This window comes from Pristis pectinata, chromosome 3 (assembly GCF_009764475.1).
Source record: "Pristis pectinata isolate sPriPec2 chromosome 3, sPriPec2.1.pri, whole genome shotgun sequence".
Taxonomy (NCBI): Eukaryota; Metazoa; Chordata; class Chondrichthyes; order Rhinopristiformes; family Pristidae; genus Pristis; species Pristis pectinata.
This window is the reverse complement of record NC_067407.1, coordinates 42152254-42177683: the sequence shown is the minus strand read 5'-3', so window position 1 is coordinate 42177683 and position 25430 is coordinate 42152254. Positions and strand designations below refer to the sequence as shown.

General features: G+C 39.6%; 2 protein-coding genes across 2 annotated transcripts in view; both read left to right on the top strand.

Moving 5' to 3' along the window:
* Positions 1-602: 602 nt before the first annotated feature.
* On the top strand, positions 603-1736 carry foxd3 (forkhead box D3). The gene has a single exon (XM_052012383.1). The coding sequence runs from the start codon at positions 603-605 to the stop codon at positions 1734-1736; it is 1134 nt and encodes a 377-aa protein (XP_051868343.1).
* A 5591-nt stretch (positions 1737-7327) lies between these two features.
* The window catches only part of alg6 (ALG6 alpha-1,3-glucosyltransferase), a 40043-nt gene continuing 21940 nt past the window's right edge, over positions 7328-25430 (top strand). The window contains exons 1-8 of the mRNA XM_052012987.1: positions 7328-7460; positions 8820-8904; positions 9485-9574; positions 11291-11379; positions 14302-14381; positions 19602-19669; positions 20606-20785; positions 22714-22849. Coding sequence (XP_051868947.1) covers positions 7379-7460; positions 8820-8904; positions 9485-9574; positions 11291-11379; positions 14302-14381; positions 19602-19669; positions 20606-20785; positions 22714-22849 — 810 coding nt within the window. The 5' untranslated portion in view covers positions 7328-7378. The remainder of the gene's footprint in view (positions 7461-8819; positions 8905-9484; positions 9575-11290; positions 11380-14301; positions 14382-19601; positions 19670-20605; positions 20786-22713; positions 22850-25430) is intronic.

Below are 25430 nucleotides of genomic sequence, written 5' to 3'. Positions count from 1 at the left end.
CTTCCAATTAAATAATTTGAGGTCTCGTCTTGCTCCATGCTGCGAGCAAGTTTATTAATAAAAGAATGCTTTGATCGCCTTAGTGAAATGGTGCTTGCAGGAATGAGTGGTGCTACTGTTGTCTTGGCCGGATCTATGTTGACGATTACATGAAATAACTCGAGTTTTGCATGGCTTAACAGAGGGAAGTCTGACGTTAGTCCCTCACGTGACAATCCTGAGAGTATATCTTTAACTGAAACAATCACCAGTCTTTTTATATATATAAAGGAGGCATAAAAAGCTAAAGAGCTGCGTACCTGTAAACGTTTTAAAAACATTGCGAGAAATTATAGGAAAAGTTAAAACGTTGCAATGTGCAAGTTGAAATAGGCTGTCAAAAAGTTAAAGGTAACTGTTATTGACAGCCCCTTGACCTGCATTAAAAAAGCGTTGTCATCTGATCTGCAAGGGACTGCCAGCTGAGACAGTGTGTATGTGAGAGAGACGAGAGACTGGAGAGGGAGAGAGAGAGGGAGAGAGAGAGAGGGGGGAGAGAAGTTTCATCAGAAAAGAAGCCAAGCTCTTACCTTTTTTTGGTGATTTGTGAAAGGGAAAGCGTGATGACCCTGTCAGGCAGCGGCAGTGCGAGCGACATGTCAGGGCACACGGTCCTCACAGCAGAGGATGTCGATATTGATGTGGTAGGAGAAGGAGACGAGGGCATGGGAAAGGACAGCGACTCTGAGAGCCACGCCACCCACGATCAGGGAGAAGAGGTGGAGGAGATCGGGGCAAGGGAAATCGCGGAAAGTCCTTCCGCTATCTGCCAGCCTTCCTCGGAGGGAGAAGTCGCTAAATCGGAAACTCAGGAAAGTGGCTCCTCGAGCGGCAACAACGTCTCCAAACCCAAGAACAGTCTGGTGAAGCCACCTTATTCGTACATTGCGCTCATCACCATGTCTATCCTGCAAAGTCCCCAGAAAAAGTTAACCCTTAGTGGAATCTGTGAATTCATCAGCAACCGTTTCCCCTACTACAGGGAGAAATTTCCAGCTTGGCAGAACTCTATCAGGCACAACTTGTCCCTGAATGACTGTTTTGTGAAGATTCCCAGGGAGCCTGGTAATCCGGGTAAGGGGAACTACTGGACGCTGGATCCACAGTCTGAAGATATGTTTGACAATGGGAGCTTTCTCCGTCGGCGGAAAAGGTTCAAGAGGCAGCCGGCGGACCATCTGAGAGAGCAGACTGCCCTCATGATGCAGAGTTTTGGAGCTTATAGCCTGAGCGGTCCTTACGGGCGTCCCTATGCTCTGCATCCCGCCTCCTACTCTCATCCCGCCGCTCTTCAATATCCCTACATCCCCCCCGTGGGTCCTATGCTACCCCCAGTTGTCCCACTCATACCGTCCAGTGAACTCAACAGGAAAGCCTTTAATTCCCAGCTCAGTCCCAGTCTCCAGCTCCAACTCAGCAGCCTGAGCTCCACATCCATTGTCAAAACGGAGCCCACCAGCAGACCCTCCTTCAGCATCGAGAACATTATCGGAGTGACAAGCACGTCGGGCAGCTCACAAACTTTCCTGCGGCCGCCAGTAACCGCTCAGTCGGCTTTGGTCAGTCCCCAGCCCTTGTCCTTAGCGAGAACCACGGCTGCAATCACCCCAATCCTCAGTGTCCCCACGAACATAATCTCCGGACAGTTCTTACAGTCAGCAGCTTCGGCCGCCGCAGTGACCAAATGGCCATCTTAATACCTTCTCCGCTTCTAACCGCTCACTCACCATACCTTTTTTTTCTCCTGTGGTAGTGAGTTGCACTGAACTTGACTGCAAATGATAGACTATAATCTTATCTTATATTAAAAAAAAGGAATGCTTTCTGTACAGGTAAATACGTTTGTAAATATTTGTATAAAGAACCTATCGGTTCATAGTCATTGAGTTTTATTTTTTAATTAGACGGTTTCACAGTTGTAGTATAGAGCTTTGGGCTTTCACACTTAATGTCTTTTTGAAAGGTTCATTGCCAGTAGTTTATTGATGAACATGTACAGATATTACGGACGACTGAATCATTCTAAAGAATTAATTCAACGGGAAAAAACTGTCAATATTGTATACGACTACAAAAGCTTAAAGCCCTTTATATGAATTAAATATTATGTATTCTATGTAGCGCCGCCGTCGTGTTGTACAATGGGAATTAAACTTTATAAATAAATTTTACAAATTGCAAACATTCATGTTCTTGTTCATTTCTAAAAAAATGCAATTGGCTGATAATTTTAAAGTTTTTTTGTGTCATAATTGTACTATGCGCTTAAGGATTACACACTCCACCGTTCAAATACATTGCCATGACAGTAATCTCCAAAAGATAAGTGATATGACAGGTCGGCATATAATTATAAAGAAAATAAAATCTCTTTTGTAGCGACGGTCATTGCCTTTTTTTAAATTAAAAGCCATTTAATCAGTGGACATTTTGCTGTAGATATTAAGGATGAAATTTGAGCTGACAGCACTTACTGTACAACTTCATGGAAGAGAGGTTCACAAGGGCAACCTGAATAGGGCTCGATTGATTTTTTTTATTTTAGGGATATAGCGAAATATCTTCATTGGGAGATTTTGCCATTTTAAAAGGCTGTGCTTAACAAAATGTCTAAGCATAGTGCTTTATCATAAGATATATATTCCGTATATAAATAAACGTAATTCCGATTGTAAGTGGTGGTCTTTTTTATATGGAATCGCAATAGATTGCATTATTTATATAGAGTAGCAAAGTATTAACAACTATCTCTTTAAACTGGTGAAAGAGGTGTGTTTGAGCAGATTTTGTTTCTTGAGGAGGAACCCGCTTTGAGCGTCTACCAGGAGTTACAGTTTAGATTTCTTTGCATAATTTTCCCGTAGGTCCTACACAATCACTGGAATAATAAGAAACAAGTTAAAATAAGGGTGTACCTTCGAGTTTCCTGAAACAATGTAAAGAATATGGATGAAATAAAAAGGGGACAATGCGTGGATAATATATAAAAGGAGATTGAAAATTAAAAGGTAATGGTACTCTGAAGAGAAGATCTAAATATTCTGCAAATATTTAGCTCCGTGGACAATCGTATCGGTTCCCTGAGCATCTCCGTTGCAGACGTGTTTGACACGCAGCTTAAAAATATTGTATTTGAACGAAAGTTCAATACATACTAAACACTTGCAATTTAAATACATTTGGAATTTCTTTCTAATCAATTGTCCCAATTCCGAAGCTGGTCTCTCTCCAGAATGGAACACACAGTTCCAAAATGTCGTGGAGACGGGAAGCGTAGTGTGAATTCAAACAAATAAAACCCACCGCGTTGACTTTACTTTCAGTTTTTGGAAAGAAGAAAACATGATTTTCTGGGAGAATTTTGGCCTTAACAAATCTTTATTTAAAACAGAGTAGAGGGGGAAATAAGCCTAAGCAGATAGTTTTCGTTTTTATATTTTAATATTAATAATTTGTTGATAATCTCGGTCGACGAGGTTGTGTTCACATCCCCAGCTCTTCCCCTTCGGCTGTTTGTCTATGTGTCGCGGCTTCAAGTGTCGTTGCTGGTATTGAATTTCCTTATTTACTTCACACTCTGTGCTTAAAGAGAGTTGCGAGATGACTGACCCCGTCCAACTTGAACAACATTTGCGCCCCGGCTAAGACGCGATTTCTTTCTCTAACCGTAAATATTATTTTACAGTGAGCAAACATTTATACCTCAGTATAAAAACACCAAATGAAGCGGGCCGTCCTGCTCGTCAGGGTGTGGTCTGAGCACCGTGGATATATATTTGATAATCATTTGACACGGGCAGAAATGTCCACCTCCAACTTTATTTGAAGGGCAACATAATAACAGCGGATCCTTTCCCTAAATTGAATCTCCCCAAGTAATCCTTTTACAAGGAAATTGAAACTGATCTAAAAATGTTTTGCCTCTTGTTTCTATAAACGTAACAAGATGTTAGGCATTTGCGACCCTACTTATGAGTCGCGTTTACACAAATCTAGCAAATGGCGGATGGTTAGTGAAACATGAGCGTTAGTTCTAAATTTAACTGATACCCCTGGGAAAGTAGAAGGCGACTCCTAAAGTCACTGTCCGGCTCAGAAACCTGCTGATATAACCATTCCGAAATGACAGCGCTCATTCCAACACTGATCCTTCGTTGCCTCCAACTTTTACTGATTCGCATTTATCTCCAGTTGTAACTTTTAAGTCACCTTCCGGTCAACTGTGATGTTCAAGTGATTTATGGTTCTTGAATTTTCGCGCAACGAAACGACGTAAATATGAACTTCACAGTCTTCTGCATAAATGGCGGGCAGATGGAAATTTACCAGTTTCAAACCCACCTGCTCAAAATGATTTTTTAAAAAATAAATTATAGAATCTCTCGTCTGGAGCAAACTGCTTTATGTTACTGAACCCCAGAGGAGAAGGGACAAGTTAAGGGAAGTCCCGATTGACTAATTGACAACGCTCAGATCAGCCATGAGACGAGTATTGGTAACCATAATTTTCGTCCTCGTTTTAGTCAGAGTTTAGATCTCAGCGCTGTGTTGATAATGATGTGAGCAACATCATAATAATTATTGCAGCTTAACCAAATCTCGTTCCATTTGGAAGCTCGGGGTTTGATTTGGACGGCCGTGTGATACCGAGACGGAGCACTAGATGGCACTTATGGAATGTGCTTGAAATGTCTGAAATGTTAACAACTGTCCGATAGGTACTTTCAACACAAGAGCAAATAAAAAAAGTTTAACCCTTGCCAATAAAAGATGCAGACAAATCATAGCTGTACGCATGTGTCCGTGTTGGAATTACCTATCTAATTTTCCGAGGAGTTGACCATGTTTATAAAATATTAAAATGTAATTTACTAGGTTTGCGGGAGCTTATTTTCGGACTGAGTCCTGAGAAAGGTGATGCCTCTGTTTTTGTTCTTCGGGATCCCAACTCTTTTTGGCATTTAATACGTCAATAAAACCTTCACCCACCGAGGTCCAGGAGCACAAAGTTTCACTGTGAGAAATCAGTATGATTTTGTTTCGAAAAATCGTTGGACCCTTTGCTGGGTCCTGGGATTAAAAGAGGAGGCGACCCCACTGCCAGAGACTGATCACACATACTACACATCTACCAAGCCCGCGAGGTGGCAAATACACTAATAACGGAGCAAAATTCATTCCCAATTCCCGTCCAATGGCAGTGGTGTTCAAATCATTTCAACCTAAAAAGTGCTATTTTTAGTAGATAAATCAGCGACTATAGACGATCAACAAGAGACTTCAAATAAAACCAACCCTTTCTTAAGCTAAATAAATCTTTATTTGTGGTTCTTTTGCCGTGACCTTTACCTACACTTTCTTCGTGCTCTTACCTACGTCCAAACAGGCAATTCGATTAAAATTTTGATGCAAGTTTCTGTATTTCGAATATTTTATTCTTTTTAAATAAAGAGAAGCCCACTGAGTTCAGCTGTAAATAACCAGCGGTACGATTCACGTCGACCAGCCCGAGCCGAAATCTGCTGTTTACTGCCGTTCCGTTCTCGGACACATAGCCACCGAGTTCCTTGGCATATTTTCTCTGCTTTTAAATGCATTTCGAGAGTACTGTTTGCAAATATTTGACCGCGATGGGCATAGCCGGTGTAGTTTTAAAATGCAGTCAGTAAAAACAGCAAACTGGGATTAATTTGTCTAATAGATTCTACTTGGTTGGCTAAATTTTGTGGTTCTGTAAATGTCCGAATTAACCCGCTTCCTCGGGCGAATTTTGTTCTGATAATGCATGGAAATGAATAAACTCGATGTATTTATTAAACCCACAAACACACACACATATTCCCCGGGCATATGAAATAACACAACTACGATCGCTAGATATTAGCATGTATTTTTAATATATGGACCTTGATAAATATATCTTTCGACTTAGCGTGGCTGACAACATTGAAATATAAAGAATAATTTGAGTTGCCCGAGCTTGACAATATTCAATGAAATAAGATTCTAAACAAACAAATCAGAGGTATTATTAGCTTTGGACTTTCGGTCAAGCACATACAACGAACTTGTTGGTCACACACAGAAGCAAGGAATTTGAACATTTTCATTAAATGATTTTTAAAATCCTTTTAATAATTCACTATAATCTACAAACGTGCTATTTTGTGCGTTTGAACAATTCTTTACACGAGGAATTATCATAAGATGGAAAAGACGAAAAGTAATCAGCAACCAAAGTTTCATCAGAATGAATGAAAACGAATCCAATTAAATTGTTCTACTTTTGTATTAAAGCTGGGAAATTCAATTAAATACCATTCTCAAATCTTGTCAATATCCAGTTCAACTTAAATATATTCGAGGTTATGTATGAGACATCTAATTAGATAAAACTAATTGCCTCAACTGGTTCCATTATAATGTATGATGACAAATGAGGCTAAAATAATATTAATTTTGGCAGCAATACAAGGGAGCATAACAGAAAGTTTAAAAACTGCCTGATGATAGAACTCAACCTATCGGCATAAACGAGTTTTACAAAAACACGAGTTTTTTCCCTGTCATCCGTTTGACGTTATCGGAAGGCGAATTTTTATGACCATAAGCAAATGAATCCTCATGTTTTCCTGAACTGTTTGATCTCATTGCACCCTTATTAATAAATGGCTGGCCTTAATGTGCATTACTGTGAGAAACACATGCAGTTCCATAACTGGTGTGGTTCACCCCACCCTCTATTTCTATAGCTTCATTCCCAATGTTTCCCCGTTTTGTTCTTTATCAGTAATTGCAGCCAATAGCACGCCTTTCTGTGCAAAGGATAACATACAATTATGGCACCATTCCACAAATATAAAATCAAGAACGGAATGTAAGTTCAAATATATTTTTTATTTGTCCATATTAGTACAACTGTGAATTTTACTAAATACATCAAATTAAAATAAAACCCAAATACGATATTTAAAATGTCGGTTACTGCAATTAGAATAGAAACAGCTTCTGAAATGGTATCAACTGTACGTTCACTTAAATAGGTTATAAAACGCACATATTGTAGTTATGCAATGAGAAGCTAAACCATTTTAAAGTTTATCTTTAAAAGTGACACTTAGTGTCTTCTCCAGAACTTAAGTCAGATAAACTTGCCATAAATGAAGGTAAATTACTCACTGTCAACACACCTCGCCTGAGCTGGCCATGCAGGGCTGCACGTCATCAAGAGGCGCCGGCGGAGCTGCACGGAGCTGACGCGCATGCGCGGACTTCAGGAAGCGCCGGGCGGAGGTGGCGGGGGGGAGTCGGCGGCGGCGGCAGAGCTGCAGCCCACGACATGGAGCGATGGAGTCTCATTGCCATCGTACTCGTTGTCAACCTCACGGTGCGTTGGGCAGTGTCGCTGAGCCCGTACTCAGGTCTGTATTGCTGCTGTTCAGCCCCCAGGCTGGGAAAACGACCCCTTCCCCAAGGCAGTGACTTGTACCGGTTGTGCACAAATTGGGGAGGTCAACGACGGCCTTTACCGTTCCTCTGAATTGTCAAATGTTTCGGGTCGGGACCTTGCACCAAACCTTGAGCATCTTTCTACCTCCACAGATGCTGCCTGACCCGCTGAGTTCTTCCAGCAGTTTTTTTTTGCTCCAGATTACAGCATCTGCAGTCTTGTGTCTTCCTTTGAATAATGTTTTGCTAACTAATGATTGCTTTTGGAAGTCTACAAAATTGTGATATAAGTTACAATTCTGCTGAAATCACTTGCATGTGTGATGTAGTCCTGCAACTATTAATACATGAATTTTGTGCAACTTTCTCAATACTTAAAATGTTCCATGAGTAGTTTTCAACTTATGAAGTTGCTGTCAAGCTTGCCTTTCATCTGCTTTCTGATCCTTCAACTGCTGGAGGTTGCCTTACTGTGATCCCGATACCACCCCAAAGCTTTGTCTACTCACAGCATCTTTTCATTTATTCCATTATTCTTTGTTTGTGACTCTTTATGTTACAACTGCAGTTTTATTACCTCTTGTATTCCATGCCTGTGATTGCATTCCTCATCCTGTGTGTATTTTTCCTTTTTCCTTCATTGTTTCTTTCTGAATGATGTTCATCTGTTTAGACCTCAACAAGAACTTAGCTGCTTGCTTTGAGCATTTCTATTCTTATACTACTTTTATTTTCATGTTATCAGCATCTGTCAGATATTGTTTCTGCAACAAAGCTTTCTTACCACCTCCACCTTTCTTTATCTCCCATGGTCAATGATTTCAAAATTCATCACGTTAACAGTTTACTGCTTCCTTATTAATTTGGTTGGTTGCCATTTGAGAACCAAGACCACATTCTTAATCACTTTCTAAAACTGTTCTGCCAAGTTGCAGTTGGCGTTTGATCCCACATTTCCTCATTTTAAAATGCGTGTTGATGCGTCTTGAATAAACCATGTCGTCATCATCAACTTTTTGCAAAAGGCATTTTGAGGAGATAAGAGAATGTATATTACTGAAGAACCCAGTCTTCTTGCTTAATAGAATATTGTGGAGAAATCAAGAGCCATGGAGTTTGGATAATACTTTCCCCTCTCCACTGAAATGACACTGGGGCTAATTGTACTGCTGCAGGAGGTAAAATTAGTCAATTTACCTCAGAACAGTGTTCCTTTCCTGCATTTTTCACTTTGCACATGGATGCAGTGCAGTTGCTCTCAGAAGAGTTGACTTGGTTAAGAACACTCTTTGATGTTATCTCTACAGCTGTTTTTTTTTCTGTGTCGTCAGGTGCTGGTAAACCACCCATGTATGGAGATTATGAAGCTCAGAGACACTGGCAGGAGATTACGTTCAATTTACCCATCCATCAATGGTTTGTAATCTCACAGTGCAATTAACTAACATTTAGATGTGTTGAAGTATGGAGTTAAGGACTTTTCTCTATTAAATTTATTAGAATACCTGTGATTGATTGAAGAAAAAAATCCCTGTTTCCCTCCCTCCCTCCCCTCCAACCCTTTCTCTCTTCCATACTACCTCGGCGATGATGTTGGTTCTGGCACTTTTGCAATAGCTCAATCGAGTACACAAGCCTGGATGGGGAAAGCTGAAAGGCTATTCAACCCTTGGAAAACATTATGGTCATAATCTCACTTAACCTCTTTCTAGAAGGAGTCATTGGATATTGATCACATGTGCAATCTCTGATTTTCTCCCTCTTTACTCGACCACAGCATGATCTTAGTGGCTGCACTGTTAGAGGTGCCCTGTTGAGAATGATTAACTCAACTGAAACCTGTTACCGAATCTGAGAGAATCGGGGTTCTATATCATATGGCACAATTACCTACAGATCCTGTGGGAGTGTATTGTTTAAAACAGTGTAATTTATATGCTTTATAAACAACCCAAGAACCAGCAATTTCTGAACATTGTTGATTTATTTCTCTCAGGTACTTCAATACAAGCAACAATAATCTCAAGTACTGGGGACTTGATTATCCACCTTTTACTGCTTACCACAGTCTGCTTTGTGCTTATGTGTAAGTTCAATCTGCTAATGGTAGGACAACATGGTATTTAATATTGTTAATTAGAATTCTTTAATGTAAAATGGGTAAAGTTTTGAGGTCCTGATCAATGACTGCCCTCTTGCTGTCTCTACAATGGGAAAGCGCAATAGCATTAATTTTGGTTGAGATTAGGATAATTCTTTACGTGCTTTGATAATGATAACATTGTCCAAATTTGCAAATGAAGAATAGCCTCCAGTGGCATTGGAAATGTGCCCCACTGTAAATTACAAATTAAATGTTGTGTGAAGTACTTGTTCATGGGCTTCAGGAATTGTTCAGCTCACTTAAACTAGCAGCTCCTAATATTGAGTTTGAAACATTAGAAAAATACGAATGGATGTAGACCACTTGGTCCCTTGAAGCTGCTCTGCTATTCAGTATGATTATGGCTGATGCTCTCTCCATACCATATTCTTGTTCTCTCCCTGTACCTCTTGATGTGTCTAGAAATCTCTACTTCTCAAATATATTCAGTGATGACCTTCACAGCCTTTTTTAGAGAATTACACATTCACCACCCTCTGGTGAAGAAATTTCTCTTCATCGTGGTCCTGAATATTCTAGCCTGTCTCCTTTAGCTCTGGCCCCTGATTCTGAACCCAGGGGAAACATCCTTCTTGCCATTCTGTCCAGCTAGACAGAATTGTGTATGTTACAGTGAAATCCCCTTTCATTCTTCTGAACTTGAGTGAATACAGACCTAGTGGATCCAGTCCCTCGTACGACTGTCCTGTCACCCCAGGAATTAGTCTCGTGCACCTTCGTTACCCTATGTCTGTGGTAAATATATCCTTTCTTAGATAAGGATACCAAAGCTGCACATATACTTAAATGGTCTCTTCAAGATCCTGTATAATTGTAGTAAGACATCTTTGCTCTGATGTTCTAATCCTCTTTCTGAAGACTAACATACAATTTTCTTTCTTAACTGCTTGTTGCACTTGAATGTTTGCATTAGGTGGCTAGTGTACAAGAACATCCAGATCCTTTTGGACATCACCATTTAAATAATGATGCCTTTCTGTTTTTCCTCCCAAAATGGATAACTTCACAGTTATCCACTTTGTACTGCATCTGCCATGTGTATTTGCCCACTCAATCAACTTGTCTGAATTGCCTTGAAGCACTTTTGTATCGGTCTAACAAGTCACAATTCCATCCAGTTTTCTGTCATTGGCAAACTTAGAAATATCACATTTGGTCCCCTTGCCCAAATCAGCGATGCATATCGTGAATTGCTGGACCCTATCACTGATCCCTGCGGTACTCCATTTGTCATTGCTGATCACCCCAAATAAAATATTTATTACTGTTGCTCCGTTTCTTTTCTGTCAACCAGTTTTCAATTGATGCCAGTATATTTCAACCAATCCCAAGTATTTTAATTTTGCACATGAATCTCCGATGTGGAATTTTTTATACATCTTGCATGTTCTTATTTATGAATCTCACAGAGCAAGTAGCTTGAGTGAGTTCTTCGATAGTTGAGGGCAGCTCAAGTTCTTTTATTCACTGTTCAGCCTCCTGTTTACAGGTTGTGCACTTGGTTGTCGTTGAGGGCCTTCATACTTTTGGGGCAGGAGTGGAAAATGGAAAGAAAATATTAATATTTGGATATCTTTTCCTCAGGCTACACATTTATTTAAAAAAAAGTAAAACTTTTTTCATGTTTTTTTTACTCAGAGCTGAATCGATAAATCCTGAGTGGATTGCTCTTCATACATCTCGTGGGTTTGAGAGCCTTGGGCACAAACTGTTCATGAGAGCAACAGGTAACTAAGAACTTTAGAGGTAACTCCAAATCTTGGTAGGGGTATGGGGAGAAGCAGAATGCTTCACCAGCAATGTTCTTCCATCAGCTTGTCTCTTTTTTGATGATTTCAAAGCTTCTGTTGATGGAGTAATAAGGGGGGAAAAAAGTGGCACAGTGGTGCAGTGATTAGTGCTGTTGCCTCACAGCTTCAGAGTTTCATTTGATCCTGACCTTGGGTGTTGTCTGTGTGGAGTTTGCACATTCTCCCTGTAACTGCATGGGTTTCCCCTGGGTGGTCTGGTTCCCTCCAATGTCCCAAAGACACGTTAATTGGTACTGTATATTATCCATAGTGTAGGATGGCAAGTGGTTGAGGGAAGTTGATGGGGAGGTGAGAGGAAAAACATGGGATTAGTATAGATGGTTGCTTTATGTTCCAAGTGCCGATGTGGTGGGCTGAAGGGCCTGTTTCCATGTTGTATGACTCCAGAGTATTCAGACTGGGGCTGGCAACTATTATTCGTGTCACTTAAGTGCCAGGTTATGATCATCCTATACAATAGAAGGTATATCCTAATCTTCAAGAGCACCATTCTCATTGAGTCCTCCACCACTTCTGGTTTGTCATCGACCAAATGCTTTTCAGAAACAACCATATCAACATTGTAACAGTGAGGGCAGTGAAAAAGGTGGACACTCTGACACGTGGCTCAATTTTTGTAAACATTCCCACTTTCATAAACTGGTAGATGCTTAATTACACGGGCTTTTGGAATGTTTTGTCCTTCCTTGTTTGGGCCACCAAATTATTAAATGAAGACCCTCTCAGATTGTCAATGTCAGAAGTATAATATCAGATATCCACAAATTTGTTCAGCACATGTGGTAGTGACTAATGTTAATTTGGCAGCTCATGGCTTGAACATATAGGTAGGAATGACAAACACTGAAATTTAGGCATTAAAATTAAATACATGGGGAAAATCACGAAAACATATCCTTATAATAAGGAATAAACAATACAACTTGATGGAAGCTATACATTTATGATGGTTGTGGATTAATTCATGTGATGTTGAATGTTGTGCAGCTTCTCCTTTTGAAGATTAAAGAGAAAAAATATATAAATTACTCTTGGACATAGTCTGGGACTGAACATTCTGCTGCAGCACCCTCTGCCCAGTGCCTTAGGTCAACATTTATTAACACCTGTCCAGTTGGTGATCTTGAGAATTTTGCGGGTCATGTGGATGTACTGGCCAGATTACAGGTATTATTTTTCTCCCTGTGCCACACATGAAAAGTTTAAGTTGTTGACGAAAAGCAAATCTGAAGTGTCTGATACCTGTGAGTGAGGTGATTATTCCTTGTACTGGAGTGCTATTGACTGATATTATATTAGAGGTTTCCAACCAATGCTTTGAGCAGGGAACCTCCAAATATCTACAAATCACTTTGGTCTGGCGTATTGGACACAGTGAGTCCTATCCACAGTACATTGAACCACAGTGTGTTATCGCAGTCTGACCCATCGCTTTAAACCATGACATGGATCAATAGGTAGAATCAAAAGGCAGTTGCTTGACCAATGATACTTTGTGATAGACGATACTCATGTGAAGTGGGTGGGAATGGAGTGTTGGTTGGGGGAGGCAAAAGACTGAAGCAAATGGCATTGATGTAATATAGTGAGCCACGGTTGGATAAGCTGACCCCATGGTATGAAATGGTGGACTTGAACCCATGGTGGAACAAAGAAAATTACAACAGACTTCAGAAATCTAAAAGGAACGTGACACACTGGAAATGCTGCAATAAATGTCCATTACTGCACCAACAGGAATTTTTCCATTTCTTCTACTGGCTATTTGCTTGTGATCTCTGAGAGTGCCGGTTGGGTTCCAGTTAGCTCTGAATTTCTGCACAATCATTTTAGATTATCCAGATCAAAAAGAACTCTTCCCTCCTCCCCTACATACACTAAAGACACATTGAAGTTGAGATGGACTAAAGCGGTAGAAGTGAAAGGGGAATGGAGTCGGCAGCAGCTTGACCCAGTTATGTCTTTCCTCAGGGTCGCGTTACTGAATGTTGGGTTGCTGCAGCCTGCTAGACCATTCTCACTTTAAAATGGGCCAGTTTCAGACTGTATTCATTAAAAGCTCAGGAATTAAGGGCGGGAAGAAAAACCAAATAGGAGTTTTCACACAAGGAAATGGGCTGAGTTCCATGATCCATTTGGTAAAGTGAGCTTCTGATCTTGTAGGAATGAAATCAGAACATTTTGGCACAAATGTTTGTGGAAATATGGAATACTCTTCCCCGGGTAGTTTTGGATGTTGGGTTAATGAAATATTCAAGAGTGAGAATGGTAAATGTTTTAGAATTTCGTGGGATACACAGCAAAGGCAGACAAATGGAGTAGGGAATAGAACAGGTTTGAGAGATTGAGAAATCTATACTCCATGCAAGCTGAAATGTCGTAAGTTGTATCTTTGGTGTGTGTAGAGTTAAATGGTCTCGGTCAGGGTGGTGTTGGTTGCACTGAAAATAGTGCTGGAGTTCTTGGTGAAAGAAAGGGAAAGTAGTAAAATGATTGTTTCCTAATCATTGATCCCAGGTCCTATTCAAGGAAACTTTCCAATGGTGAAAAATGTGTTTTTAATGCCTACTGGTTGTCTAGAAACAAACCTGATGAAATCAGTGGCCTTTGGAGGAAGTACTTTGTAGTAACTGACACCTGTTGAATGGTGTTAGAGATATTGAGCAAATTGCTAAGGAAACCTGTTAAAGCAAATAGGATGTGGGTTCAACATTTGAAGAACATTATCAAAGGTTGAGGTCGTGGAATGGGGTTGCACCATTTGGATTTTGAGGTATTTTTTATCCTATTCAGAAAGATTCTCATTTACATTTCTAACACACTATCAATTTTGTTCAGTGCTTGTTGCAGACTTCACTGTGTATATCCCGGCGATCCTTTACTACATCCATCACTGTGAAGGTCCAGGGACTGTGAAGGTAGGCATTGTAGTCAATGTTACTATGGCAATTGCAAAATTGAAACATTAAGCAAATGCTTGCTATGAAATTTTTAGTCTTGAGCCATGCACCTAAAGTATCACCTTCCAAAAAAAACAATAAATTTTGGAAGTAGAAGATTGTCCCTGAAAATTGTTCCAGGAATCAACCAAATAGCATTGATATTTCATGAAGCAAAAAAACTGCAGATGCTGGAAATCAGAAATGAAACTAGAAAATGCTTGAAATAACTTTTTCTAGTTCTGATAAAAGGCCATTTCAAAGTAAAAGCTAGAAAATACAAGTCTCTTTGTGTCAGAACGACTATATTGTTGGAGAACTTCCAGCTGCTCTCTTGAACCTCTTTACTGCAACTCATTACCTAGTATTTTTAATAGCACTTTTTGCCGACAAAGTAAACCTCTTTCTCTCATGTAATTTCATTCTTCACTTCACTCGGAGTTGATGGTTAAGATAAACTTTCTGTGGAGCAGCTATGTGTATTTCAAATTCCTATTTATTTGGTAGCTTCATGGATTATTATTCTGCTACACCATGCCCTATTCTAATGCACACCATTTAAGACTGTACTATTTCTCTTGCATCATCCATTCATGTGCAGCTGAAATTGCAGGAAATGACTCTCAGTTAGCCTTGCGTGGACTTTGATATGTGATCTGTCTCCTCCACTGCTTTATTTCTGTGGTCCACTTTGTGGTACTGCTCTCTCCTGGTTTTGTTCCCATCTTTCTGAAAACAGTGGGCTGAAAAATGAAATAACAGAATGATGCACCATGTTAAAGTGAAAATTGTCCAGCAACTTTTGTTGGCCTTTTGGGTCTGAGAAGTGAAGTTGTTTTCTTCAGGATTGAGTCTTCTGAATTCTCAACCCCAGATGGCTGTGGGTGCAGTGGTTGAGAACATTGACGACTGTGATTGGCAGATCTTTGGAAACCAGGAGTCAAAAGACATGGGGATCTGGGAAGAACCTGGATTCTGCTGTGCACAATCGGATCAAATGGCAGAACAGGCTTGTGTATGCCTTGCTTCTATTTTCTGTGTTCTTGTGAATAAGAGAGATTCTTTGAATTGCAAATTGCCACGCTCTGCTGGACAATTTCCACCATGCTGCTGTTAGCTTGACAAAAGCAGCATCTTGCCCTTGCCTATCTTGTGAATTTCAAATTGCTACATTTGCACATTAATTGGCTATTAAACTCACCACAGAAAGTTAATCTAGTAATTAACAGTGTAAGTGCCCCTTTAACAACATTATAATGGTTAATGACAGCCAGACAACTTTGCTTGCCCAGAAAGTGAACAATTAAATTGTGAAGCCTTTGTTCCTTCAGATTGTGAATTATGGAGGCTTTAATTAAAACTTAATATTTTCTTTGGCTTTTTTCTTTTCCTTTTTTAAATTAATTAATCTGATCTTTATTTTTTAAATATGAGTTGACTTGAATTCACCTTCTTTAATTCACCTTCCTTGGTCCCTCTGCGTATTTCTTAATTCTCAAATCTTTTGTTTAGGAAATAATTTGTTTATCTCATTATTCATGATAGTCCAAGGTGCCTTGTTGCTCTCGATTACTGTTTACTTTTACTTCCATTAGTCTTATGGACAAAAACCTTTGAGCTAAAGAGTGCAGGAACAAGTCTAACCAGTGAGAAATTGTGGACAATATCATCCACTCTAACAGTCACTTGGACTTGGGAGGAGGATTCAATTTAGTCTTCGGTATACTCTTGTAACTCCTTTGTTACTTATTAGCTTAGTATTTACCACACTCGATGTATTCTGATACATCATCTTGTTTTGTAAAAGATCCAACTAAATGTAAGGTTTTTTTTCCAGAGCTGAGTTGAATGCAGTACAAAATTTCACACACTTTTATTTTAGTCCTTGTCAGGCTCTCTGCTGCCTACTTTGATACTTAAGTACACTAAATTCATTATCAGCTCAAAATATTGATAGGATAATGGAGCTCAGTGGGTTAAGTGCACTGCAGAGTCAAGGCTGTTCCAGATTGAAATGCCCAGATTGAAATGAGGCAGCTAATCTCAGTTCCAAATATTTGGTCTCTACTGTTGGCTGGGATAGTGCTGGGTGGCTGTAGATGTAAAGTGGTGGGAATCAGCATTCTGTGTGGGTGGTGGGCTGAAGGTTGATGTTGATGACCGGTTTGCCAGGAGAGAATGCGCTAACCATCTGTGTGTATATTTCTGTATTTGTGGACAAGTGTGGGGTGAAGGGAAGTTAACACTCCACTGTGATGAGGCAGCTTACCATCTGAAAAATAGCCTGCTGTCACCATGTAGGCTCAAGTGATAATGCCAACTTGATACAAAGACACTTATGGAAGCATATCATAACAATGATTATTGTCTTGAAGGAAGAAGGGAGAGCATTGTTCACTGAAGGGAGAGTACAGGACAAGAAACAAAATAATCTTTATGGATTGATTAACTGGCAGTTTTGAATCAACAAATGATCTAATGCAGTTTGACATTTTGGTGAAGGTGACTGATAGGTTTTGGACACAAGTAGAAAGTTTCAGCTAAATCCTTTAGAACGTAACCGCAGAACAAGTGAAGTTCATTCTCAGGCAGCACTGGCTTGTCTGACTAGAGGATAATGTCATTTGAAACCGCCTTGAGGTTTTAAATTCTGTCACATTATAGAATCATCATTAGATTTACTGGTATTTTTGTATACTGAAACAACAAAACCAAATCATTAACATGCTCTAAATGCTGATAAAAGTCAAGGTGAAGGCTTCCTTGATCTATGGTGGGTGCTTCAAGATAACAAACAAAGTACATATGCCATGAAACCAGATATGTTTGGCTGGTAAACAATTTTTGAAATCGTTTCCTTAGAAGCATGCAGGAGAGATAGTTGGGGGTGGGGAAGGACGGGGTGGATGTTAGGGGTGGAGACAACCAGGGCAATCAACAGCTGAGAGGGAACAGTAATGACATTTATTTACTGTTCATCCCTTGTAATTATCAGAGTAGTTCATATAAAGGTAACAGCTGCAATTGTGCATTAACTGCCTCACGTTCTTAGTCGTGCGCAGTGAGTAAGTGTTCCTAAATTAGCATCTGCGTTGTGTGCCTAAAATCACACAAGACCGCAGCGTGCTGTGTCATGGGGCATAAATCCCTGGCAACCGTCTTATCAAAATACAGAACACAAATGTTTTTTTCTATCTCTGAACATTTTATTTCACCACTTTGTCCTAAGACTAATCCTTCATGACTACCTCAAACAAGGATCACTTTTTCCAGTGAATAAGCAACACCAAGTTTTGGTGTTGCTGTTAACTTTCTCCTTTGCCAACAGACATTAAATCTTCATTTGCAGTGCCCTGGTTGATTTGACTTGTTTTAATGACACTGCCCTTTGAGTGAAGGAAGGGATGAGTGTTAACACCTGCGGTACAAATCCAGGAATGGAACTTGGATCTTTCCACCATATCTGCTTCACTCTTGCGTTGAGTTCTCAATTAAGCACAGTGCAAAGTTCTTGTAAAGAACCGTATTTTTGCTTTGTTTTCCTGCATCTTGTATGGTGAAAGGTGTTCCACGTACTATCGTGTGGCAGATTCTGTTTGATAGTAGGTTGCATTCAAGTTCAAGTTTCTTGTCATAGTCATACACAGGGTATAAATGCCATGAAAATTAGCTTTGTGCAGCAGCACCACAGTACATTAGAAACACAAGTTAACAAACTTAAATTAACACAACTTGTACATGTGCAGAAATAAACAACACAATAAACATAATGACGCTGGTGCAAGTTAAGAGAGAAAATAAAATGTAATCCGAGGTAGTATTCAGGTTTTTTGGCTTGGTTCAAGAACCTGATGGCAGTGGGGAAGAAGCTATAGTTGAACCTTGAGGTGTGGGTCTTTAGGATCCTGTACCTCTTGCCTCCTGACAGCATCGAGAAGAGGGCGTGGCCTGGACAGTGGGCGTCACTGATGATGGATGTAACCTTCCTGAGACATCACCTCTTGTAGATGTCTTCGATGGTGGGAGAGCTGAACTGGCTGAGTCCACTACTCTCCGTAGCCTCTTGCATTCCTGTGCATTGGAGTTTCTGTTCCAGGCCCTGATGGAACCAGTCAGAATGTTTTCCACTGTATCTTCAATAATATACTGAATCTCCTTAAACATCTAAGGAAATAGAGATGCTGGTGTGCTGCTTTCATGCTTGCATCCATTTGCTGGGCCCAGGATAGATCCTCTGAGATGTTGACACCCAGTAACTTGAAGCTGCTCACCTTTTCTACCACAGACCCTTTAAAGAATTCCCCATTCTTTGCCAGTTGTATTGTTGAATACAAGATAAGTTGTTGGGTCTGTCAATTTTTTTTTGTCTTGTCTTTAACTTGTCTGAAAACTGCACCATGCAAAAGTAATAAAGGGCCAAGCAAATCGAAGTTCAAACTATTGTCTGAATTGGCAGTCAGGGGATCCAGAGAAAAGGCAGATAAATGACAGCTGAAGGACAGGGTAGGCTTGTGGGGCTGAATGGCCTACTCCACTTACTTCAATTTTATTGCTAATTGATTTCAAATGAGCACTGCTATAAAATATCTGTTAACATCTTGAGGACTAGACTGTGCTCAATTGTAGTATGTCCTGTGGTCAGAAAACCTCATCAGGAGCAGTCTTGACTAAGATGACTGCCATGGCCAATTCCACTCGCCATCTAACTCTAACTCAGGAAGAATGGACACTGAGGCATTACCAGAGGTACCTTTATTATTTGGTGCCGTAATGTAACACAGATAAAATAAAGCACGTAGACAAGAAGACCTTTGCATCTGAGTTTAGGAAGAGGAAAAAAAATTAGCCAGGCTTCCACACACATGGTCAGTATCAGTGGCCCCTTTTGGAAGGTTTGCATATGTTCACTGGTAAACATAGATTAAACTCTGCCATTGTTTCTCTGCAGTTCTTCAAACTGATAAGACCATGTGAAACATGATTTCTTGGGGTGACGTACTGTAGAGGGTATAAAGTGTTTGCGTTTGCAGCATGTGTTGGCATCTTAAGGAGAAATGGAGTGAAAATTGGGGGGGGGGGGGGAATTGAAGTCACTGATCACAAGCCATGATTCTGTACCACTGAATCCAAATACACAATTATGTTAACTTAATATTTTAAAAATTACAAACCTACAAACTCTACTTTTATTCTTTGCAGGTCTCGTCTTTGCTGTGTGCATTGCTGTATCCTGGACTTATTCTTATTGACCATGGGCATTTTCAATATCCTTACTGATGGTGGCTTTCAGTTATTTTAAAAAATGAGGTAACACGTAGAGTCACCCCTAGTGCTTCAGTGAGTGACTGTTCAACATGGTGTGGCACTCAGCCGCAGCGGGTAGGCTGATCTCGGGGTCAGTTCCTGGCCTTTACTAGTTTCCTGAATGCTGACTGAAATCTGTTATCTAGGGGGAAGAAAATTTAATCAGTGATTTTCAACTACTAGTGCGATTGTTGGTTGAGGACAAGTTGGGTTTTGTTGCAGTTTTTCATTTGGAGGAGGTAAGTGTCCAACATCAGCCTCATGGCTTCAGAAACCTGGTGTGATCTTGATCTTGGGTGTTGTTCCTGTGATCTCAAGGGTTTCCTCCAAGCGCTGTGGTTTCTTCCAACATGCCAAAGACATGCTGGTTGGCAAGTTAATTGGCGACTGTAAATTACCCCTAGTGTAGGTGGGTGACAGCAGAATGGCGGGGGGGGGGGTGGGTGGGTGGGAGAGGTGCAGTTAATTGGAATGTGAGAGGAAATATTAGAGTAATGTAGAGGTTGCTTGATGGGCAGTATGAATGCTGTGGGCTGAAGGGCCCAGTGGGGTACTCCTTGGCTCTGACTCTGACCTAGGAAACAAAAAATTATTGTCAGACAACATTCTCGAGGTGCTGAGAGAATAGTAATAATGCAGAACTAAAATACCACCTCTTGATTGTAATTGAATTAATTTTTTAAGATCTTTTTGGTTTATATTCAAACTGAGTTTGAAAGGGATTAAATTAAATCTGTATCCTGACACTTTACCTAGGTCCAACTTGTAGAATAAATTCTGAAAATGTTCAATGATATTCTTCTGGAAAAACTTTCTTTTATGAAAGCAGGAGGCTTTGGTTTATTCTATGTTTAGTCTGGATCAATACTTGTGTGCAGTCCTTAACATGAAAACACATACAACTGTATCAGCTTGGGCCTCGCCCTGTGGGGGTTGCTGGGCCTTTTGAAAGACCGGGTCCTATTGGGGTCCCTGGCATTTTGCTTGGCTCTTAATTATAAGCAAATGGAACTCTACCATGCACTCCCTTTCTTCTGCTATCTCCTTGGAAAATGTTTGAGAGACCTGAATGGTGGCGGGTGAGTAACTGAAGATTAATACAATTTTAGTTTTTGCTGTGTCGTATGAATCAAGTAAGGTCGTCTTAAGATTTGCAAATTGTTCTATTTTGCCTTTGCTCTGTAAATAGCTTAAATACAAACACTGGTTTTATTTTTTAGAATTATTAGCTTCTCTCCAAATATTTCTTAGAACTGTGCAGCCTTTTGTAGACGATGGGTAATTTTCTGGTGTCTAACTGGAGTTGTACGATACCAGCCAGTAAGTATTTTAATAGTGATCAATGTACTTTGTGGAATAGATTGGACAGTCTCTGATTTGTGTGCCATTTTCTCTGAAGGAAAAGTGATAGAAATGCTGAAATTTGCCTCTGGACTTGGAATATGGATGATTTGATGAGTTGAGGGAGCGAACTGCAATAAGTAGTGTGTGTGAACTGTACAAGGACAGAACTAGACTTGCCTAGTATGACCCAAAGTTGGAAGAACTTAATCACTTGTTCTATATCCATAAATATATAGAACGGGCATGTACAAGATATTGGAAAGCTGGTGATATTTTTCAGAACTATAACCCACCTGGAGTCAATGTATTCCAAAGAGATGGAGAGAAAATAAGTGTGTTATATAGCTATTAATTATAAAGTAACTGTGTAATTCCTTTCACAACCCATAATCTCCAAAAGCAATTCATAGCCACAAGACATTTACAATGTTGTAATAAGGGGAAACATAACAGCAAGCTTACACATAGTTTTCACCTAGTAGGTTGTAGCAGATGTCACTAGTTTCAAGCCACGTTACAAGTTGGAACTAACATACAAGCTTCTGCAAGCAACAGTGAGATAAATAACTTGATCTATTTGATTTGAGGAATAACTACTGTTCAGGGCATTGGAACTGTATCTGAGATGGGCCTTATCCAATGACTCAGCACTTACAACAGCTTGGCATTCCTTGGTACTGCACCCGTGTGTAAACTTGGGTCGTGCAGAAGTCCAGAAATGGTTTTAATAAAACAGCTTTCTGGTTGGTTAGACGTTGCCATTGAATGACAAATTTTTGACAATTATTTGTGGAAAAATTGGCTACAGCAACTTAAAGTTCTGTTAATACATTCAATAGAATGGTGAATAGTGTAGCAGTTTTGTTACTGGGTGAGTAATCCAGGGATCTGAACTAATGCTCACGAGTTCAAGCTTCATGAGCAGCTGTAGAATTTAAATTTAATTAAGTAGATCTAGAATAAGAAACTACAATCAGTAATGATAACAATATAATTTAAGATGGTTATACAAACACATCTGGTTGACCAATGTCAGGACAGAACTTTGCTGCCCTTGCCTAATCTGGTGTAGTGTTACATGGCACCTAGACTTGCGTCGTTGACTAATAACTACCCTCTGAAATGGCAGAGCAAATCACTCACTCCTAAGGAAATTAAGCAGGGGTAAAAATGTTGGCATTGCTAGTAAGCACATTTGTGAATGAATAAAATAACACCTTGACTGTCTTTTAGATTTTTGTTATTATTTGAGTTTTCGTAAAATACTATACCTATGCTTGTATACTTGTGGTAGGTACTGTAGGGATATGGAAAGATAAGATTGCTGACAGCCAAAGATTTTAGCCAGCATGCATGCATCATTGTTTAACGTAGCCACAATGTGCTCATTATAGACCACCATTGTATAAAGAATGTTGGAGCATAAGGTAGGAAAGAGTGTTGGGTGGGGAAGCATAGGAAAAACTGCAGCCACTATAACATTTTAGTTATCGTACTGTAGAACCCATGCTGGGTTCTTGGAACCCAGGGCTACTTTTATCATAGCTTTTATTTCTAGACAGAAGCTGCATCGTTTTTTCTGATTGTGGATATTAATGCCCAAGATGTAGAAATGAGCTTTAACTGTTCCAAAAACCATTTTTCTTTCCCTCTTCTGTTGCAGGTTAACACGGTTGATCAAAATAGCCCTTGTTGTGTTGATTTCATTTGCTTGCTGCTGGCTGCCCTTCCTCACCAGTTTCCAGCAGTCTCTGCAGGTGATTCGAAGGCTTTTCCCAGTTGATCGAGGTTTGTTTGAGGTATGTTCAGAAGATTGTTTATTATCAGTAACTGCACATGTTTTGTAGTTGTTTTCCCATTTACAAAACTTAAGAGTTTGTAACATACAAGTGTAATTTCAGAATGTACCTCCAAAATAATGCACAAGCTGCCACTTTGGTATTTCACCACCAAGTTGCTGAAGCAGTAGGAATGTAGGAAAAGATGTTTTAACAGTCCAACAAAATGAACAATGGTTATGAGTTAAATTATCCAACTATACCTAAGCTGCAAGGCCAACTATCTTCACCTGGCACAAGTTCATCATAAAATCTTCCTGATTAATATTTCACTGATAATATTAGCTCAGCAATCATGTAAAAAGTCTGTCATCAAATACTTATTTGGACATGGGTGAGGATGAACTTGTGGATTGCTTACGCTAACAATTTCTCAAGTTGTGTGACAAGTTGGCCATCTCCAGTTGCTGTTTAAAAAATATGCTGATGTGTAAATTACATGTTGAGCTATAAAATTGATATCTGCTCAGTTTGTTTGTAGAATGCCTCAAGTGTTAACCTTCTAACCTTTCTGTGTCCTCATCAAATTCGGGGCCGATATTCTATCTGTGCCATCTATGAGGGAAATGGTTCCATTGGTCTGAGGCGTGACCAGCTTGCCTGTGGAGTTATGTCCCCTCCAGTTGTGACATTGACAACTGTCTCTGCTGTTTCTATTTCCTGTCTTGAACAGAGGTATCAGATATTGCATTCTTGATACTGATATCATAGCCATCCACAGATAGCCCATTTATAGATCCAATCTGGCTCAGATTTAACCCTTGAAATTGGCTTGTGCTTGTATTGTAAACACTACAGATTCTGTTGACTCAGTCAGGACTATGCATATTAGTCACATTAGACTTCTGCCATTTGGTGTTTGGTACACTATGAGCAATAACTTTGAACTTAACAGCAAACAAATTTGTGACAGTGCTTGACCATAACTCAATTGTTCTGGTCCATTCAATAACCAGTTCCAGCATTGTTCATTTGTATAGTTCTCTAGCAACAGGAGTAATTTTTGAAGCAAAAGAATATTGATTACAAGTATTTTCTGATTCAACAGAATAAATGAAGTACATTTTTTTGTTACATGAAATCTGTTTTAAAGTCTTAGTTATTCTTAATTTATTTTGATGTTGATGCTGTTTGTGCATGTCAGAGTGGAGTGGAAGCTACTAGTGGTTTCCATGTATTTGTGGTATCCCAGGTGCTGGCGTCCATCCAGATACTAAAAATCAATACTCTAGCTGCTTGTGATATTAAATGAGAGGCCATTCCTATACTTATTCTGCCAGGGCATACGAATATTTTGCCCTTGATTCACTAACAAAACTTGGAAGCAAGCATCCCCTTTCGACGTCCCACATGTCCATCACAACAATTGGAAGCAACTTTTCCTTACCTGGCTCCCCAAACAAACCTCTCCAGTTCCCTTAGCTAAATCGGCACAGATCGGGAATGAAACCTACAGCTTTTATGTCTGCCTGGTCTAGAATTATGTGGGAAAGAGCACTTATTCCATAAGTCACTGAGCGGCTTTGTTACTACTTAATACACCATCACAAATGAGTGTGGAATAAAAATGGTAATGCACCAAATCTATAGAAATGGTTAATATAGGTAATTGCTTTGAACTTAAGATATTTAATAGTGAAAGATCTTTTTACTTTTTGCAGCATTCTTCTGTTCCTGGCTTAATCAGATGCCAGTTAATAAGGTAGACAAGTATTCACAGGAATATATTTTATTGAATCAGATGTTTGAGTTTTTAGCTGTCGCGTAGCAGACATGAGAGACGTGTATGGATTGAAGCAAGTATTCAATTTTAAACCTCTTTAGAAGAAAGATTTTTAAAAGATTTTCAGTTGCTTAACAATTCATCACATCTTTTAAATCTTCAAAGGTGCTTCTAGTATAATTATTCTAAAGTGCATCGACCACAGTAGTCAGAAGTTTCATGGTAATAAGCAAATAAAGTCTTGGGCTAATGATCCAGAGATAGGAGTTCAAATTGGGAACTAAAATTTAGTTAATTAAGTAAGTAGATCTGGAATACACCAAGCTGGTGTCAGTAATGTAGGAATGAAACTACTGATTAATCTTAAAGAAACCATCATATCACTAATGTTCAGTTGACTTAATTGTGACTCCAGGCCGACAGCTTTGTGGTTGACCGGCCTGCAGGACAGCTCTCCAAATGTTGGCCTGCTCCAAATGTTAGTGAGAAGGAATTTGCAGGGCGGACAGAACTGAGTGCCTATGTGTTACCTTTATTATACTTGTATGAAGCAGTAAATTCATCTAATGGAGTGACTTGCAAATAATCTCAAAAGGGAGTTGTCTGGATTTCCACATCCATGTGTATGTATGAGGGAATAAAACTTTGCTATTTTGGAAAGATGTAGCAGCTATATTGTATGCAGCAAAATTCCATAAATATTAGTAAGATAGATGTTCAGTTAATGTATTTGTTGTGTTGACTTGGAAGGAATTTTAAAACTGGTATTAGCACTAATTAAAATTCAAAGCACAGTGCTAGGCACTTCAGTCACTAGAA

Coding starts and splice junctions, on each gene's coding strand:
- foxd3 (XM_052012383.1), top strand. CDS start 603: ATGACCCTGTCAGGCAGCGGCAGTGCGAGCGACATGTCAGGGCACACG.